Source organism: Mauremys reevesii, linkage group 1, assembly GCF_016161935.1.
Source record: "Mauremys reevesii isolate NIE-2019 linkage group 1, ASM1616193v1, whole genome shotgun sequence".
In the NCBI taxonomy this organism is placed as follows: Eukaryota; Metazoa; Chordata; order Testudines; family Geoemydidae; genus Mauremys; species Mauremys reevesii.
Genome location: NC_052623.1, coordinates 103,897,786 through 103,916,828, shown reverse-complemented (window position 1 = coordinate 103,916,828; position 19,043 = coordinate 103,897,786). Strand labels below are relative to the sequence as shown.

The 19,043-nt window shown below is 41.3% G+C and overlaps 1 protein-coding gene across 2 annotated transcripts in view; it reads left to right on the top strand.

Annotated features, from left to right (window-relative positions):
- The window catches only part of TMTC4 (transmembrane O-mannosyltransferase targeting cadherins 4), a 73,289-nt gene that overhangs the window by 39,630 nt on the left and 14,616 nt on the right, over positions 1-19,043 (top strand). For both annotated transcript variants that reach the window (XM_039502559.1, XM_039502566.1), the window contains exons 9-11: positions 173-375; positions 4,023-4,194; positions 4,285-4,416. In XM_039502559.1, coding sequence (XP_039358493.1) covers positions 173-375; positions 4,023-4,194; positions 4,285-4,416 — 507 coding nt within the window. The remainder of the gene's footprint in view (positions 1-172; positions 376-4,022; positions 4,195-4,284; positions 4,417-19,043) is intronic.

Genomic DNA, 19,043 nt, shown 5'->3' with positions numbered 1-19,043 from the left:
TGGACCTGTACGTAATTAGAATCATGCAGCATTTAAGTTAGGACACTTATTATTTTACAAGATACATTTTGGGGGTGGAGGGAAGGGAAACAAAGAGTGCTGAAGTTGGATTTTGGGGGTTTTTTTTGGAAGTTTAGTATCAAATAAATGTTTGTTTTCCTTTGACTGACAGGCTATAAACTATAATTACTACTATTCGTTGAATGCATGGTTGCTGCTGTGTCCCTGGTGGCTGTGTTTTGATTGGTCAATGGGCTGCATACCCCTTATTAAATCAGTCAGTGACTGGAGAATAATTGCACTAGCAGCACTTTGGTTCTGCCTAATTGCCCTGATATGCCAAGCTCTGTGCTCACAAGACAGCCATAAGAGAAGGTAAGAGACAGTGCTGAATTTTAAATTCCACATTAGGTTAAGTACAGTATTATTTTGTTAAATCCAGTACTGATCATTTTAACAATTCAGTGGAACCAATATCTAGCAAATGTATTTCAAATAAATATTTATAGCTATTATTGCAGTTTCATCCCAATTTGGGCATTGACTACTGGGAGGCAAACTTGTAGAAAGAGGTATGGATGGCTGCTTTATTTTCCTCCTGAAATGGCATTTTGAGATCCTTAGCACTGTAGGTGGTAAAAAGTAATTTGTGGTCAGAGCAGAGTGTAATTGATGTATGTTGTGCCCCTCTTTTTACAATTCTTTTTTTCCTTCTTTTGTAATAACAAAAAAGGGGCCTTTTTTGAAAAGATGTAGTGATTCTGGCCATTGATTAAAAATAAAATGCTATCCCAGAGTGATTACTCTTTTATCAATGAAGGGTTATTGAGAAAATAATTGGGGGGGAAATCGTACTTCATAGAAAAGAAAACCAAAAGCTTTCTGTAAATAGAAGCCTTTAATACATAAAAGAATTTAACATCTCTCATGATATGTTTAGGTTGCACCTTTTGGATGTCCGTAACTGATAAATTTGCCAGCTCTTTAAAATTATATAAACAATTTAATCCCAGTGCCATCCATTGTTCAAATTTTGATCATCTTCTGCAGTGCCAATTTTTCCCTCTAAAATGTAAATCTAATATATATTTCCCTTTCCTCCATGCTTTTACCACTTTGCACAGCCTAAGTCATTACTAAGTATATACTCTCTTATTAATACAGAGACAGAAGCAGTGAGACACACACACCAGAGTATGGTTTAATGCAGAAGCTGCAATTTTAATAAACTACCGTATATACGTGATCATAAGCCGGTTCATTTATAAGCCGACCTCCCTGAAATGGATAAGTAAAAATAGAAAATTGTTATGACCCGTTCATAAGCCAACCCTATAATTCAGGGGTCAGCAAACTTTGGCTCCCAGGCCATCAGGATAAGCCGCTGGCAGGCTGAGATGGTTTGTTTATCTCAAGCGTCTGCAGGCACAGAGGTAAACCTAAGTAAACAAAATGTCCCAGCACGCCAGCTGCTTAGCCTGATGGGCTGGGACAGCAACTGGTGGGGAAATTATTTTTGGGGGGGAGAAGCTGGGGGTCAGGGGAGTAACCCCCCGTGACCACCCCCCACATGACCCTACCCCTAGCCTGGGACCCTCACACTCTCCCCATCCCATCCCTTCCCACCTTATCTGGGGAGGGCCAGGGGAGGATGTCTCTGGCCTGGCTGGAGCTGCTCTGGCGGGCCGGGCAGTGCAGCCGCAGCCTGCTCTGGGGGGCAGGGCTGAGCGGCATGGTTGCAGCCTGCCAGCCCCAGAGCTGCAGCTCCTTCGGAGGCTGGGGGAAGAGCAGCGTGGCCAGAAGCAGAGAGACTCTGGCCCCGCCTCTTCCCTTCTGGCTCTGCTGGCTGTGCTGCCTCTCCTTGCTCCCTCTGTTGGGGGGAGGGGCTGTGTCCCACCTCTCCCTCTCTATACCCGTTCATAAGCTGACCCCCTTCTCTGGTGCTTCCCTTTTTTACTAAAAAAATTTGGCTTATGAACGAGTCTATACGGTATTAACCAACAAGGAACCCCTTACCAAACTACCAGGCAAGGCTGTTCTAGTGTGCAATTTAAGTGGGTGCTAGTGGCTCCAGGTTCTACAAATCTCACAATGGATATGGGGGCAGTGCCCCCTCTATGCCCCCAGGCCTGCTCGGGGATCTTGGCAAGAAGTCAGAGTCACAGCCCATTCCCCTCATCCACACTGGAGGTAGGAGAGATGGGAGCCAGGCTGCACGAAGCATGGACCCCTTCACGCTGCAAAGTTGTGCTTGAGGCCCATGCCCAAGAAGCACATTGAGTTAAGAACCTCATATAGGACTGTTTCTTAACTCCCTTTTCCCTCCCCCCCCCTCCCCACTGGAAACAGCCAAAATTGCAATATATGTAATATAAATCCCTAAATCAAACTGCTTGGATGTTTGATGGAAGGTGGAAAAAACCCCACGCAGTCTTTTGCCATGTAGGGGAAAAAAATTCCTTCCAGACTAGGTAACCAGACAGCAGATGTGAAAAAATCGGGACGGGGGTGGGGGGTAATAGGAGCTATATAAGAAAAGGACCCAAAAATTGGGACTGTCCCTATAAAATCGGGACATCTGGTCACTGTATTCCAGACCCCAAATAAAATTTGGCCAGCAGCATAGCCCCCTAAGGATCTAGTATACTAAGGGGATGGGGTGGAGCTGGAACAAAGCCAAAATGGCTACAGGCCAGCCGTGGGCAGAAACAGTGGTTTGAGCATTGGCTTGCTAAATCCAGGGTTGAGAGTTCAATCCTTGAGGGGGCCATTTAGGGAACTGGGGTAAAAATCTGTCTGGGAATTGGTCCTGCTTTGAGCAGGGGGTTGGACTAGATGACCTCCTGAGGTCCCTTCCAACCCTGATATTCTATGACTCCTCACCCTGCCTCTGCAGTTGGGAGCCAGTCAGTGGGTCTGTCCTGATCTAGCAATTCAATGGCAACCGGAGTGTGTGGGTCAGACTCAGACCCTGTTAGAGCCAAGCCACTCCCTCCCCTCTCCTGGAAGGGAAGAGGGGAAGACCAGTGAAAGCCCAAATTTCTGCCTCCATTCCCCACCCAAGCAGGAGGGGCAGCAACTCAAAGAGCCAATGAGCCAGCATCCATGATCACCTCTAAACTAACAAAATAATTTGGAAAGTGCAGTGAAGTCCTAGCACATTGGAGAGGAGGAGGGAGGACACCCAATTTTGGTTTCAAGTTCTCAAAAGTTTATTATAAATAAAAATTAGTGTAAAAATAAATATTTTAATATAATATATAAATATTTTGATGGTGGCTCTCTTTATGATGAACATGGCGGCTTTCTGACATGAACACTTGTCTTCTTTGATTGGTCTTCTACTGAGAAAACTGGTTATTTCAAGCACAGTTTCTTCTTTAACATGTTTATGAAGCCTCTTTGAGGTGGCTTTTTAAAAAAAAGTCAAATATTTTACCTTAATTGGTCATTTATTAGTTTCAAAAATTTGTATATAGCTGTAATCAGTAGTTTTATTGCCTGTATATTTGGATCAGGGAGAACAGAATTAATGTTGGTGTTGGTCCTGTTTGAGCAGGGGATTGGACTATATGACCTCCTGAGGTTTCTTTCAACCCTAATATTCTATGATTTTATGAATGATTTCCAGTTTATTAGTTTCAGAGTAGCAGCCGTGTTACTCTGTATCCGCAAAAAAAAACAGGAGTACTTGTGGCACCTTAAAGACTAACAAATTTATTTAAGCATGAGCTTTCGTGAGCTATAGCTCACTTCTTCGGATGTTTATTAGTGTAATTTTGTGTCATGGAATCCACATCTTGACTTCAGTTTAATTTTGTGGGAAGTGTGTCTAGATTTTCAAAGAAGCCCACGAGAGTTAGGCATCCAGAACCCATTTAAATTCAATTGGAGGTAGATGTGAATAGGTTAAGTCCACATAATAGCTCCCAATGATTAGTAAACAGTTTTTGTATATTAACAAAAGCACTTTTTCATCTAAGTTTTTTTTGCTAAATTGTAAGTCTGTTTCTTATTTCCAGAATTCTGACACTGGGACTGGGATTTCTTATTATCCCTTTTCTTCCTGCAAGTAACCTGTTCTTCCGAGTAGGATTTGTTGTTGCAGAGAGAGTCATCTACCTCCCCAGTATTGGCTATTGTATGCTACTTACGTATGGATTTAGTCTATTGAGCAAACAAGCTAAGAAAAAGGTACTAACTAACGGTCAATAAAACTGATGACCAAGACTAGTGGAGGAACTTTAATACAATGATGATTAACCTATATCTCCTTTCTTCAAGAAAATGCTTGCTGCCGCTGTACTAGGAATCTTGTTGATCAACGTGCTGCGCTGTGTTATCCGCAGTAACCAGTGGAGGTCTGAAGAACAGCTTTTTAGGAGTGCTCTGTCAGTGTGCCCTCTTAATGCTAAAGTAAGTTGGTCACACTCACCTTTTATTTAGTTTTTTAATATTCCACATGGTGTATACATTGCAGTACAGCATCTGATGTACAATGCTAGCCTCGTGAAAGCACAGCCTAAAATAGACATCTAAATTATAATGACAGCATAGTCAACTTCTCAGCCAGTGCAAGTTACAGTACTTTAATTCAAAACTGAAAAAGATGAAAATAAATTGACTTCAATGCAGACATCCAGTCAAATAAGAAAAGACCAAATACTTAAATACGTAACTAGTACCATCCATTGAAATAGTTGCATACAAAAGTGACTCTTTTCTGCAGCAGTTTCATAATCTGTGTAAAAAGAAAAATTAAACCATAAAAATGTATTCAACTGATTTGCTGTCTTGTATTTTTAGAATCCTATTTTTGTCTCCTTCAGTGGCATTAGTACATTTCTGCTTTTTCTCCTGTTAGCTGTGCTGCCTCTACAGGGCTATGGGAGAATGAACTGAATCACTCATCTCAACAGAACTACTGAATTTATGAGTGAGATCCTCACTCCTGCTCCTTGACATCCATTAAAATGGCCAGAATGATGAAAAGGAGCGCAAAAAGCTTCCATTGTGGACAGGGGATGATTTCCCCTGGTGGCAGGCACTGCAGAAAACTGCCAAAGGCTGCCTTCAGAGAATCCCCTTGCAAGCCCTGACTTAGGGGGAATGCTAGGGGTGAAGCTGGAGGGGACGTGTCAGTGGTAGGCACTGGGGTCCCATAGGGCAGGCCTGAGAGGCTGCCATAACTTAGACAGATCCCCATGGCTATCTAGGTTTTGTTCTAGGCCTCTTTAGCTCCTGGAGCAACCCAGTATCAGGAGGGTTCAAAGGTGGCTAAAAGCCATGGTAAGCCCTCCACATCCTTGGGCTGCAAGTTCTGTGCTGCCGCACTAAGAGGTGCAGGGAAGAACATCACCATTTAATACTAGCGTTGATGCACAAGCCAGAAAGAATAAAGCTTGAATTTTGACCCCAAGTTGAGTTCTAGGACTGGCAGTGAGGAGGAATATTCACCATCCCCTTATTTGTAAACTATTACATTTTTGCCATTTCTCTTCGAAGTATAGCTGCAGTTTAAATTTCATTCACCTTTTGCAAGTCCAAGCTGAGATTTCCATTGGGTAGCATCCCTGTAGAAAAATATCTTACCAGCTTACATAATTTCAGAGCTCTGTAGTCTAGAGCAGTGCCTCAGAAAATGTGGATCAGGACCCCGAGGTGTTGTGGCGTTTAAATGAAATATTTGAACTTTCTTATTTAAAAAAATGTAATAAATATTCAACTTGGAGAAGCGAAAAAATATACAAATTAATGAAATAGAGCTATAAAGGGGTCACCTTTAAAAAGGATCTTTTGCCAACATTTACACCAAGGTGGGGTTACCTCACCTACCACTATTTCCTTATCTCAGTAAATGAAAAAAAAAAAAACACACACGTGTATCTGAGGTTCTGTTGTGTGGTAACTAGGCAACCTTTTGCCTTGCCCATTTATTGAGGCATTACTCTCACCGGCCTGTATGGTTTGGCAGTAACAATCCCAGCCCCATGCAAATGCGTTGACAAAAAATATTATCTGCTAGTCAAGGATTTAGAGTATTTTTTCCCCCTCCAATCCCACCCCTAACTCCCTGGTGGTAGTTGCTGTCAGTGAAAGAAATAAGCAATATCATTCCAGGACTATGCCTTCTGATAAATAACGTAGGTACTTGGACCTTACAGGCTACAAGAGCTATTCCTTGGCTGCTGTCCAATTTAGAGTTGTGAACTATCAGGCCTTGATGTGTGGTGGGCTCACTCATCTTTGAAGCACCCCCTTGTGTTGGCATGGGATGTTGCTGCTGTCTTTGACTTCAGTGCCTCCTGCTGACTTCCTGCTTCTGAATCCAGTGGCTCAGTCCTCTGGCCATGTCACAAAGTTCAGACCACTTCCAGGGTATCATGAACAAGTGCAAATGTATATGGATAATTCTCCTGCCCCTTTGAGCTGCTGAAGTCATCTCCTTGTACTCCTGTTTTAGGGATTCCTTTGCAGGAGTGTATGTGGCCCCTGTAGGGGACTTGCCCCCATTATCTCTGTTACCCTAACACTGGGCTTCCCTCAGCCAGAGGCACCTGTCTCTTCTGCAGTCTCACCCTTCAGCTGAGCTTCTTCAATCTACTTATTTTGTGGCTTAGCTCTGCTCCCTCTGGCTGGGAGCCAATTAACTATTCACCTGCTCCTTCCAGAGCTGCAGAGCATGACTAATTGGGTGCATTCACTAGCCTTGCAGGTGATGGGGATTAAGCCTCATTACATCACGGCAAAATATGGCTTAACAAATTACATTACATTTTCACATTTCACTGAGCATTTGCGTCAAGACCAGAGGGAGCAGTTACAAGCCCTCTTCCCAGAAGGCCAGTTAATCATGAAGGCTTCCTTTCAGATTTCTCTCAATGTGGCACATACAGCTTCACATTCGATGGCAACTGCTGTAATCATGCATTACGTGTCATGGCTGCAATCCTCTGGCCTTGCCAGGGAGATACAAAATACCATGGAGAACCTTCCTTTTGAAAGGCCTAAGCTTTTCAGTGATGCCATGAATGGTTCCCTCCGCTCACTTAAAGACTCTAGGGGGACTGTGTGATCTCTTGGCATCTGTATACCTGAAACAAAAAGAAAATACAGCATGTTGCAGACAGCACAGTGATCCCACCCAGTTGACTACCAAACCTCCCTCAGACTGACTGAACCAACCACATTTCCCAAGAAACGGTCACCATTTACAGTAAACTCTGTTGGCGACCTCTTCCAAGTGACCTTTTTGACTTGCTGGTCAAAGGTCATGAACCACCCCTTAATCTGGATCCTATGATGCACCAACTCATCCTGTGGAGAATGACACCTCTCCTATTTCCTACTTTCCTGGGTGCTCATCACCTTGGACAGATGGATCCTAGAAGTGGTTTTGACAGGCTATCCATCCAGTTCAACTCCATGCCTCCCTTCCATCCTCCTCCCCACGTCCTTTTTCAGGGACTGTTCTCATGAAGGCTTCTTAAGGCAGGAGTACAATCTCTCCTTCTAAAGTCCATCAAATCCATTCCACCAGACTTTACTGGAAAAGGATTCTACTCCGGGTACTTCCTGGTTCCCAAGAAAAGAGGCGGATGGAGACCAGTTTTGGATCTATGGACTTTTGAACTCCTTTGTCCTCACACAGTGATCCAGGATGGTAACTCAGGCAGTGATCATTCAATTTTAGATCCAAGGGACTGGTTAGTTACCCTCTACCTCCAAGATCATACTTTCATATAGCTATGAACCTATCCCACAAATGCTTCCTACAATTTGTTGTTGGCAAGCACCACTTACCGTACCGGGTCCTACCCTTTGGCCTTTCAGTCTCCTAGAGGATATTCACCAAGGTCTTCTCGGCCATTGCATGAGAATAATTCATCACTTGAGAATAATTGTCTTTCCCTATGTGGATGACAGGTTCCTCAAGGTTCGCACCTTCCTCAAGGTACAGTCAGCAACCAACAAGGCCCTATTTGTCTCTGCCTTAAGGTGGAGAAGTCTACTCTAACACTAGCACAATGCATAGAATTTGTTAGAGCCATTTTAGACTACACAACTGCCAGAGCAAACTTGCCCTCAGGCAGGTTTGCTGCAATGTCCAGCCTCATTTCCAGGCTACAGCAGAGCCCACAAACCACATCAAGGGCCTGCTTTCAGCTCCTGGGTCATATGGGAGCCCTCACATTTGTAACAGCCCATGCAGGTCTGCACACTCAGTTGGCTCAGGTCTGTCTACACTCCCAACAAGCACAAACTGTCTCAAATCTCTCACCTGGTGGAAGGATCCACAGAATGTCTGTGGGGGAGTTCCATTCTCCCGTCCCTCCCTCATAAAGATTATTGGCACAGATGCCTCCCTGTTGGAGCACTAATTTTCAGGACTTCACTGCTCAGGGCAAACAGACTCACAAGAGGTGTCCCCCATATCAACGTTCTCAAACTCAGAGCAGTCCATATTGCTTGCTTCCACTTTCTATCCAACATCAGAGGTCACTCAGTCAGACTAATGCTAGACAACAGGGCAGCAATATACTATACAAATTATTGAGGAGGACCAAGATCGCAGTTCTTATGTGCAGAGTACATAAAGCTATGGAATTGGTGCCTATCTCTCCACATAGAAATCTCAGCAATTTATCTTCCGGGACTACACAACATCTTAGCAGAAAATACCTTGAAGAGATATTTCAGTCAAGACCACAAGTGGGTGTTGAACAACGCAGTCTTTCAGGAAATCTGTCTCACCTGGGGCTCCCCAGAGCTACATCTCTTTGCAACACCATCCAATATGAAGTGCTGGCACTTTTGCTTTAAGGGAAGGCACAGTCGGAACTTGCTGAGATGCACCCTCCTCATCCCTTGGCCTCGCCTCCTGCCATACACTTATCCCCCAATGACCTGGCTCCTCAAGGTCCAGAACAGAAACGAGAGAGGTTGGTGATCATTTTTATAGCACCATCGTGGCCCAGGCAGGTATGGTTCCCTGATCTGCTCCACCTGTCTCTGTGACCACCTCTTCACCTCCCTCTGACAGCAGACCTCCTGACCCATCCCAAACTTTCATTGCTTTACCTCAGGGCTTGACTCCTTGATGGCTCTTAGGCATAGAACAGGAGTGTTCTCCCAAGATTCAGACAGTACTACTGAATAGTAGAAAACCCACCACAAGGATAAATTACCTGCAAAAGTGGAAGCGTTTCCAAGCCTGGTATGCCCAATGGTCCACGTCTCCTCTGGAGTTTCTCCTTACAGTCTTTATTACCTGCTAAATTTAAAAAGCCATGGGTTTGTCACTGACCTCTGTTAAGGTTCACCTAACTGCCATTACAGCTTTTTACCCCCCAATCAAAGGGTTTTCAGTTTTCGCTCATTCTACCATGATGAGATTCCTTAAGCGTTTATTTAACCTTTTTACTTATGTAAGGGAAGCTACTCTGCTTGGGATCTTAATTTAAGTCCTTAGCGCCTTAAGGGGAAAAAAATGTTTTAAACTCTTGGGGAATTTTTTGTTTCTTCATCTGTCCTTCAGAATCTCGTTCCCTGTAGTCATCTGCCTCTGCCGGAAGGGTAGGATTGCTAGGAACACTTTTATGGCTGATCCACCCTATACGGTGTTCTATCCTATTAAGGCGACTCTGTCTCCACCTTCATTTCCTACCTAAAGCTCTTCTGACTTCCACATCAATTGCCAGTGTTTTACCCAAGTGTCACACCTCCAGAGAGGAAGGCAGTTTTCATGATCTGGATGAAAGCAGGGCTCTTGCTTCTACCTTCGTAGGCCTAGGCCCTTCAGGGATTCTCTCAGATTGTTTCTTTTGCAGAAAGATACTAAGGACATCTGATTTACACACAAAGATTATTGAAATTGTTTTGGGGGATGCATTCTGGCATGCTATGTAGCTTTGGTGGTACATTCCCCACCTAGCGCTGACTGCCCATTCCACTAGGGTTTAATCCATCTCTGTTCAGTCGCCCTACTGGAGAACATACCTATCTTGGACACTTGCAAGGCTGCCACCTGGTCAGTAGTGCACACACTTTCCCAACACTGTGCTATCATGTATGCTTCCACTGACCTGGCTTTTGGCAGTACTGTCTTCAATATGCTCTACACTTGCCTCCTCAGCACCATTATCTGTATTGAGGCACTGCTCCAGAATCTGCTCACACGGAGCATCCGTAGGGACAATAACTTGAAGGAGAGATTACTTACTTGTACAGAAAGTGGAGTTCCTTGAGATGTTTTGCCCCTATGCGTGCTCTACTACCTGCCCTCTTTCCCCTCTCCTCTGGAGTCCTTGACTCTGGATTTCGTGGTTGAGAAGGACCCGGACTGGCCCCTCCCTATAATTGCTCTCATTCCAGAGTATGAGAATATGAAGGGTCCAGACACTGCTGCCAAAATTTCTGATTAAAAGTGCATGGGTGTGGTGCACACATCCTCACATGGAGCTCCCGTAGGGACAAACATTTTGAAGAACTCCAGTTACTGTATGAGTAAGTAACTTCTCCTTATTGCTGTTCACTTTATCGGGATATTAAACCACCTCTCTCCCCCCTGAGCATTTGAGTCTGGGCTGCAGATTATCCTCTTTATAGATTTTTAGAATAACTCTTTCGGAAATGCTCAAATTGCAGACAATTTTAAGTTATGAATGTCTTGTTACTTTAGAAAACCACAAGCTGTTTCTTTCCTTTTAAGCAAAACTATAGCAATCTACACAACACTGGTACCATGAACAATTCTTATTTCTGAATAGTTTTCTCTAATAAGTACTCTAAATAAAACATGTAGTTCTGCAACAACACAGCCATTAAAGAGGTGGAAAATATTTACCCCTTTTTGACTTTCAGAAAGTAAATGTCTGGCTGCAAGAATAATTTTAAACTAGTCCCAGAATTTTAACACTTTACACACTGCAAATTCTTTCCCTGTTGCTGGATTGTCTTTAGAAAACTCTAATTATTTAAAAAAAATAAGAATTGCAATGAATTTATTTATTTATTAGTAATACTTTCAAAATAATGAACAAGGAAGGTTTTTTTTGTTATTCCCAAATAGCCAGTGGCTTCATAAAGTCCGTTAATGGATTAGTTTAGATGGTAGTTAAGGGGCAGCTGGCTTCTATGTGTATTTGGCATCCAAAATTGGTTCGCCTTGGCTCTCAATGCATGCCTGTGCCTTTCATCTGTTTTCAAGTGGTTGCTGACAGAAATGCTCTCAGAAGCATCTCTAGAATAGTCTCTGGCATTCTGCCTCTCCCTTTGTCCATGCAACTATTGGGTGGTGGTTGTGCTTAGTCTGTACCTCCCAGGATTCTGCCTCCACTTCATACTGTTTCAGCCTCTTCTCTGGTGACATTGAATCATACACCTAGGCTATTCATCACACTAATCTCTAGAATTTCACCTCAGAACATCTAATGTCACCCCGGTATCTCCACAAACAGCTATCATGTAGCTTGTGGCTCTTCTGCTTTTTCAGTGCAGATATCAGTTTCATTTTAGAGTTTCTAGTAATCTGGAGATTGTTTGGAACCCTTTTCTGAAAAAGTGGTGGTCCTGCATGCTCAGTATTTCCTGCTGCCTTTCTCTCCCATTTTCTCCAAATGTGTACATTGTTTGCCTTTTCTATTTCTTTTGTTTGCCTTCTGTCGAGACAGCCTTCTCTGGCGCTGAAACTGACGCTATTTGAAGCACTAAGCTATGGAACTTGTTGCCCAAAGGCTGACTCCCAGATCCCTTCTGCTACACTCTGTTGTCTCTCTCTGGCCGTACTCAAAGCCTGCCTCATTTTGTTTACATGATCAGCAACCGTTTATCTCAGCCATCCAATTCCTTTGCCGCTTTCTTAGCACTGTCTAGCATGGTTTTGTCATTGTATTTTGACACATTCCTTTCTACTTCTACTGCTCTGAAAGACATGGTAGTTTATATTTCATTTTCTTAAAGGAAGAACTTTTTTTTTATTACTTTAATACAAGTCAGACTTTCTCACTATTCAAATTAAATACAAATATATTTTAGAAGTGTTTTATTTCTAATTTGTTTAACTTCTTATATAAGTAAGAACAAGTTGTTAAGATGGTTGGAATCTATACTAGCTTCCTTAAGATTAATTTATTTTAAACTTTTTTCTTGTGTTTCGTAAAAGTGAACTATTTCTAAGCAGTTCCAAAGCCTCCATCACCATGTGGTTTAAGTGCCAGTTTTCAGAACTGTATGTTGCTATACAGTGTTTCCAACCTTAGCAGTTTTATTGTAGGAAAAACTTCAAATTAAAGAGTCCCAGTGCCTGAAATCAGGTGATTATATGAAAATCTCAGCTTTCATTTTTAAAAAGCCACTAACTTCCTAATCCTCATGGATGCAGAGAAAAGCTTGAAAATATGAACCTTAACAGTCCAAAAAGCAAATAAAATAATTCACCATTTATTATTTCTTTAAATCTCACGTTTTCAAGCCAAATCTCATGATTTTTGAACACTTGGGTTGACAATAGTGCATAATGTCTGTTGTCCAACCAGGTCAAACCCTGTTTTATGCATTTTAAAAGCATTTACAAAATATAAAAATAACTTTTAATGTTAAACATCACAAGCAGGTTAGACCCTGTCAGAAGTTGAATCTCATTCTTCTTGCGTCAGAATTAAAGTATTGCTTGGATAATCTTAACCATTGCATATACAAGAAAAGAGAGTAACTGAATGGAATAACACCAAAACCATTCTGTATTCTAGAGGTTGATAAGAGGCTTAGCTTGCTATGCTTCAAAGCAATACTGTATAGTTCAAATACCATAGTGATGTGTGTTGTATAGAACCTAACAGAATTTAATAGAATGTGTCACACCCATACCATAAATGTTCTAAAGCACAAAATAAGTATGTTAAAGCAATTCCAAATAAAGTCCATACTATGCTTGCTCTGTCAGATAAAAAATATCCTCTCTCCTCAGATATCTCAGATGATGTAAGAAGGATATTGCTTGATATATATTGCCATGTGATATATAATCTCTCAGAATGGAGTATCAGTCCCCCTGTTCTATGTAAAAGTAAAATGAAAGACAAACCAAATTAGATATGTGGGTTGTCATCACTTGCAAGGTCCGAATCACTCCACTTCTTCAAAACACTATGCAAATGTTGTTATATCAGTCTTGTGATACATACGTAACGGAGAAGGCAGTTATGTACTTGGTGTTTAGTTTATGCTAAAATTATACTTGTCAAATGCAAGCTATGATAACACTGAATATGTACAGCGGAGAACTAATTTTCTGAACCTTACTAAAAGGGCTGGCACTATTTCTCTTCAGGTCAGCACAAGATTTATAACTAACTGTTTAAAGATTTATTGAGCGGATGTAGAGAGCATCCCTTTTATTGACTCTTTGATTTTCTTGTCTATGCTACGCATGAAAGAAAAACATACTGTGCATGTTGTACAGAATAGTTACAAACACGGCCATGGAGTTTGACACAACTGATGTTTAGATGTCTAACTTTCTCATATATGTGGGCACAGTCATGTTATTAAACCTCTAGAAGACATTAATTGCAGATGGAAAAAGGGAACCTGGGATAAGTCCAGGACTTAAACTGGGTCATTTTGTCTTGTATATTATTTAGAAAATGTTTGATGAAAGGAGTTGGGCTGAATTTTTGAGCAGAAGCATCTGTATTCTTACTGCTGAAACTTCAAAATTTAGGGCTAGTCTACACTACCGCACATATCTGGTGATGACGTGCTATGCTGATGGGAGAGCACTCTCCCATTGGAGTAATAACTCCACCTTAATGAGAGGCGGAAGCTAACACAGCGCAGTGTAGACACCACATTTAGTCGATGTAATTTATGTCGCTTGGGGGTGGGGGGTTTTTTCACACCCCTGAGCGACGTAAATTACATAGACTTAAGCAGTAGTGTAGACAAGCCCTAAGAGTCATATTCATAGATTCCAACACCAGAAGGGACCATTGTGATCATCTAATGACTTCCTATGTAATCCAGGCCATACAATTTCCCTCAAATAATTCCTTTTGAATTAGAGCATAGCTTTTTAAAAAAACATCTGGTCTGGAGTAAAAAATTTCCAGTGATGGAGAATCCACAACAATCCGTGATAAACTGTTTAATGGTTAATTAGCCTCACTTGTAAATTTGATTTATTTCTAGTTTAAATTTGTCTAGTTTCAACTTCTAGCCATTGGCTCTTGTCATACTTTTGTCTGTTAGAATGAAGAGCCCATTGTCAATATTTTTGTTCCCCATGTTAGTACTTGTAGATTGTGATCAACACCTCCTAACTGTCTTTGTTAAGCTAAATAGATAGACTCAAAGAGCTCAATCACTGTAAGGCATGTTTTCTAATCCCTTAATCATTCTCATGGCTCTTTTCTGAACCCTTTTCTATTTATCAACATTCTTCTTCAATTCTGGACACTGGAACTGGACACAGTATTCTGGCAGCAGTTGCCCAAGTGCCAAATACAGAAGTAAAATAACCTCTCTAATCCTACGGAGTTTCCAATTTATGCATTTTGGCCACAGTGTGACACTGGGAATTCATCTTTGTGACCCTAAAATCTTGTACTCTGATTTCAATTGTCTCCTTTATATTCATATTTGTTTACAGGGTGATTGGAAACAACCTTGAAGAAAGGGAAAGCATCACAGACTTTATGAAACTACAGTAAAGAACAAAATTGTCAGACACATAAATGAACATAATTTGTTGGGGAAGAGTCAACATGGTTTTGGTAAAGGGAAATCATGCCTCACCAATCTACTAGAATTCTTTGAGGGTGTCAACACGCATGTGGACAAAGGGGATCCAGTGGATATAGTGTATTTAGATTTTCAGAAAGCCTTTGACAAGCTCCCTCACCAAAGGCTCTTAAGCAAAGTAAGCAGTCATGTGATAAGAGGGATGGTCTCTCATGGATCAGTAACTGGTAAAAAGATAGGAAACAAAGGGTAGGAATAAATGGTCAGTTTTCAGAATGGAGAGGTAAATAGTGGTGTCCCCCAAGGGTCTGTACGGGCACCAGTCCTATTCAACATATTCATAAATGATCTGGAAAAAGGGGTAAATAGTGAGGTGGCAAAATTTGGAGATGATACAAAGCTACTCAAGATAGTTAAGTCCCAGGCAGACTGCAAAGAGCTACAAAAGGATCTCTCAAAACTGTGTGACTGGGCAACAAAGTGGCAGATGAAATTCAGTGTTGATAAATGCAAAGTAATGCACATTGGAAAACATAATCTCAACTATACCTATAAAATGATGGGGTCTAAATTAGCTGTTACCACTCAAGAAAGAGATCTTGGAGTCATTGGGGAAGTTCTCTGACAACATCCACTCAGTATGCAGCGGCAGTCAAATATGCAAACAATGTTGGGAATCATTAAGAAAGGGATAGATAATAAGACACAAAATATCATAGTGCCTCTATATAAATCCCTGGTACGCCCACATCTTGAATACTGCATGCAGATGTGATCACCCCATCTCAAAAAAGATATATTGGAATTGGAAAAGGTTCAGAAAAGGGCAAAAAAAATGATTAGGGGTATGGAATGGCTGCTATATGGGGAGAAATTAATAAAACTGAGACTTTTCAGCTTGGAAAAAAGATGACTAATGGGGGATATGATAGAGGTCTATAAAATCATGACTGGTGTGGAGAAAGTAAATAAGGAAGTGTTATTTATGCCTCATAACACAAGAACTAGGAGTCACCAAATGAAGTTAACAGGCAGCAGGTTTAAAACAAAAGAAGTATTTTTTTTCCACATAACGTACCTGTGGAACTCCTTGCCAGAGGATGTTGTGAAGGCCAAGACTATAACGGGCTTCAAAAAAGAACTAGATATATTCATGGAGGATTGGTCCATCAATGGCTATTAGCCAGGATGAGCAGGGATGGTTTCCCTAGCCTCTGTTTGCCAGAAGCTGGGAATGGGCGATAGGGGATGGATCACTTGATGATTACCTGTTCTGTTCGTTCCCTCTGGGGCACCTGGCATTGGCCACTGTTGGAAGACAGGATATTGGGCTAGATGGATCTTTGGTCTGACCCAGTATGGCCGTTCTTATGTTTATTTAGAATATAAATAAAGTGTTCCCTTTAATATCAGATTTGATCATTGATTTTCTTTCACAGCTGAAAGATGGTTGTACTCATGAGCAGACATTACTTTGTTGGAGAGGGAATAAAATGTACTATACCATATAACCAGTGTTCCAATTGAAGGCTGTGTGAGTTTTTTAAAAAAAATAAAATTATGTCATAGTCCCACTTTTACTGCCCCTAGCTGAAAAAACAGAGGAATCGGTTGGACAAAAACGTTGCTTTTGTGTAGGGGAATAACATTGTTTCTCTCGAGCACTGTGTTTCAAGCACTGCTTATCAGTCTTCTGTAGAACAGTATTCCGTTACATTGCCTGCTTGTTTGTATTGATTTCCTAATCCCACTGGTATATTATGCAAAGACAACTATATAGGGTCAGATCTTTGGTTAGTATAAATTGGGGAAGCTCCATTAGCTTCAGTGGAGCCATGCTGGCCTATATCAGCTGAGGGTCTACCGTACAGTATCTCTAAAATACTACAGTGCATTTTTAGATTACACCTTTCCAGTCACCTAGCTCTTAGAGAGCACTGTGCTGTTACACAGCTGTAAGGAATTTTCCTCTTAGCGCTATTAATATAAGATAATTACCTGTTAAGACTGGTAAAGAAGTGTGTGCCATAATATAATAGGTCATTTCCAGTTAACATCTTGCTTTTAATACTGATTTGACAATGAAATGCTACACAGCCCATAAGTGTTTAAACAGGAAACAAAAGTGCTCTTCTGGAACACGCGTGCATATTCCCATTGAAGGCAGTTTTGTTTCTGAAGGCAGAATTTAAAATATTATAGTCTAATTATTAAAGGATAGATTTTTTTTTCCCCCTGGCCTTCACCCAGGTGCACAGTGGGTAGGGAACAGTATCAGGAGCTCCCCTTGAGTAGCAAACCAAGCGGAATTGCATCTCTTGTGCTCAGTGGAAGGCAGGTATTACTCTGTTCTTACTCCCCTCGGAGGACACAAGGGGGCCAGGAAGCTGGTCCATGGGTCTCTTTTGTGTAATGGCCAGTAGAGCTGACTGGCTGGCTGCATGGCAGAAGTAAGCTGCACTTCATCAGTGTCTCTCTGTGTGTGTGAGCCTGTTGGTGCTCTTGCTGCCCTTTGAAATGGGCTATGCCTACATGGTGCAATCTAGCGGTTAATCTGGCTGGAAAAGAGCTTCCCATTAATGTACCTCTATTTCCCCCATCCTAAAAGGGATAAGCTCACAGAAAGTGATGTGACTTCATTGCAATATCAGGAAGCAAAGAGACTTGCTAATCATAGCTGGTATAATTATCCCAGACAGGGGCAGCCCTAGACTAGCTGCCAGCAACTGGTGCCCTAGGCGAACCATGCAATCGGCATCCCCAAACCCCAAGGGCAGATTTAGGCTCAGATTTTTGGGAATCTGGAAAACATTTTGCCCCTTTTTTCCTTTTAATGTTTTTTTAAGCGCTTTTTTTTTAAACAGAAGCTTAATTATTTGGTTTGTCTGTCCATCCATCAGTCCAATCAATGTTTCTGAGATCAGTTAAAGTAGAGACATGAAATTTTCAGATTTGTACACGACAGCTAGATGATATTTCAGTCCAATTTCAAATAAAAATGCATTAAAAATGTTTTTATTACAAATCCAAAATCATCCATTACGCTATCCTGCTTTAACTGCCATTATCACCACATCCAATATAGAAAGAAATAAGAAAACTCTTCAATGAACTTTTATCTGTATTTACAAAACACTCAAAATAAAAAACACTCTGTGCTCTTAAAACATGACTTTTCTTGCTTTAAGTTTTTAAAATTCAGTCACTAGTTCTTTTAGATCCAGTTTTCCAGCTATTTCATGCTCTACTGACATTGTGGCAAGTCCGACAAGACTCTCTTGCACCATTGTTGAATGCAGATATGTTTTTATCAATTTTAACTTTGAGAAGCTACGTTCCCCACTAGCTACGGAAACTGGCAAAGTTAAAAGAATGCGTAGAACTATAAATATGTTTGGAAAACTGTCGGAGTTTATTTTCACAAACAAACTTCAGTACTTCTTTAGGAGTGGAATGTTTCTTAAGTCATCTTGAAAAAGCCTGAAACTCACTCCACAAATCTGTAGCATCAATGTCTTTTGAATTTTCATGAGTCAATGCCAACTCCAGTTTTATACAAAATTATCTTATCTGTTTTGCTGTTTTCTTTTGCAAGCTATAGATATCATCTAGAAAGCCAAATACTGACTCTAGCTGCTGCATCTGTTGACACCTTTCATCGACTGAGTGAATAGTAGTATCAAGGACTGCGAAGTAGAAATTCACTTTGAACCTTTGTTTTGGGTTCTGAATGGGTGTGTCTCGTCCTTCATAAGAAAACTGCTGTTTCTTTTGCCGAATGCGAACTGGCTCTGGTTCAAATTCTGTTGGAAAGTTTATTACTTCAGCAAGCTCGAGAGAATCTACCAGTGTTCTTTCAAACCCTTCATCACTTCTGAATTCCTCCAGAATATTTTTAGTTTGCTGCAGTTTTTGAATAGCAGAATGTATGTTCAAGTTCTTTCCTGAAGCTGCTTACTAGTGAGGTTAATCTTGAAAAGGATATTATACCACAAAATAAGTAAGTCACAAATTTGAACTTGGAAAGGCCATTTGCAAGAGCTTCTGCATCTGAATGTGCCGTATTGCCAGATGATCCAGTAAAGGTAGTATCAGAAATTTCAATTAGGGCATCATAAATGTTTCCAAGTACATAGTGAAGAGGCTTCAGAGCATTGATACAAAATATACAAAAACCTGTAGGAGAACACTTCAACCTCCTGCACACACACAATGATGTTGTTAGTGGCCATCATCCTACAAAAAAACTTTAGGACCAGACTTCAGAGAAAACTGCTGAGCTCAGTTCATGCAAAAATTTA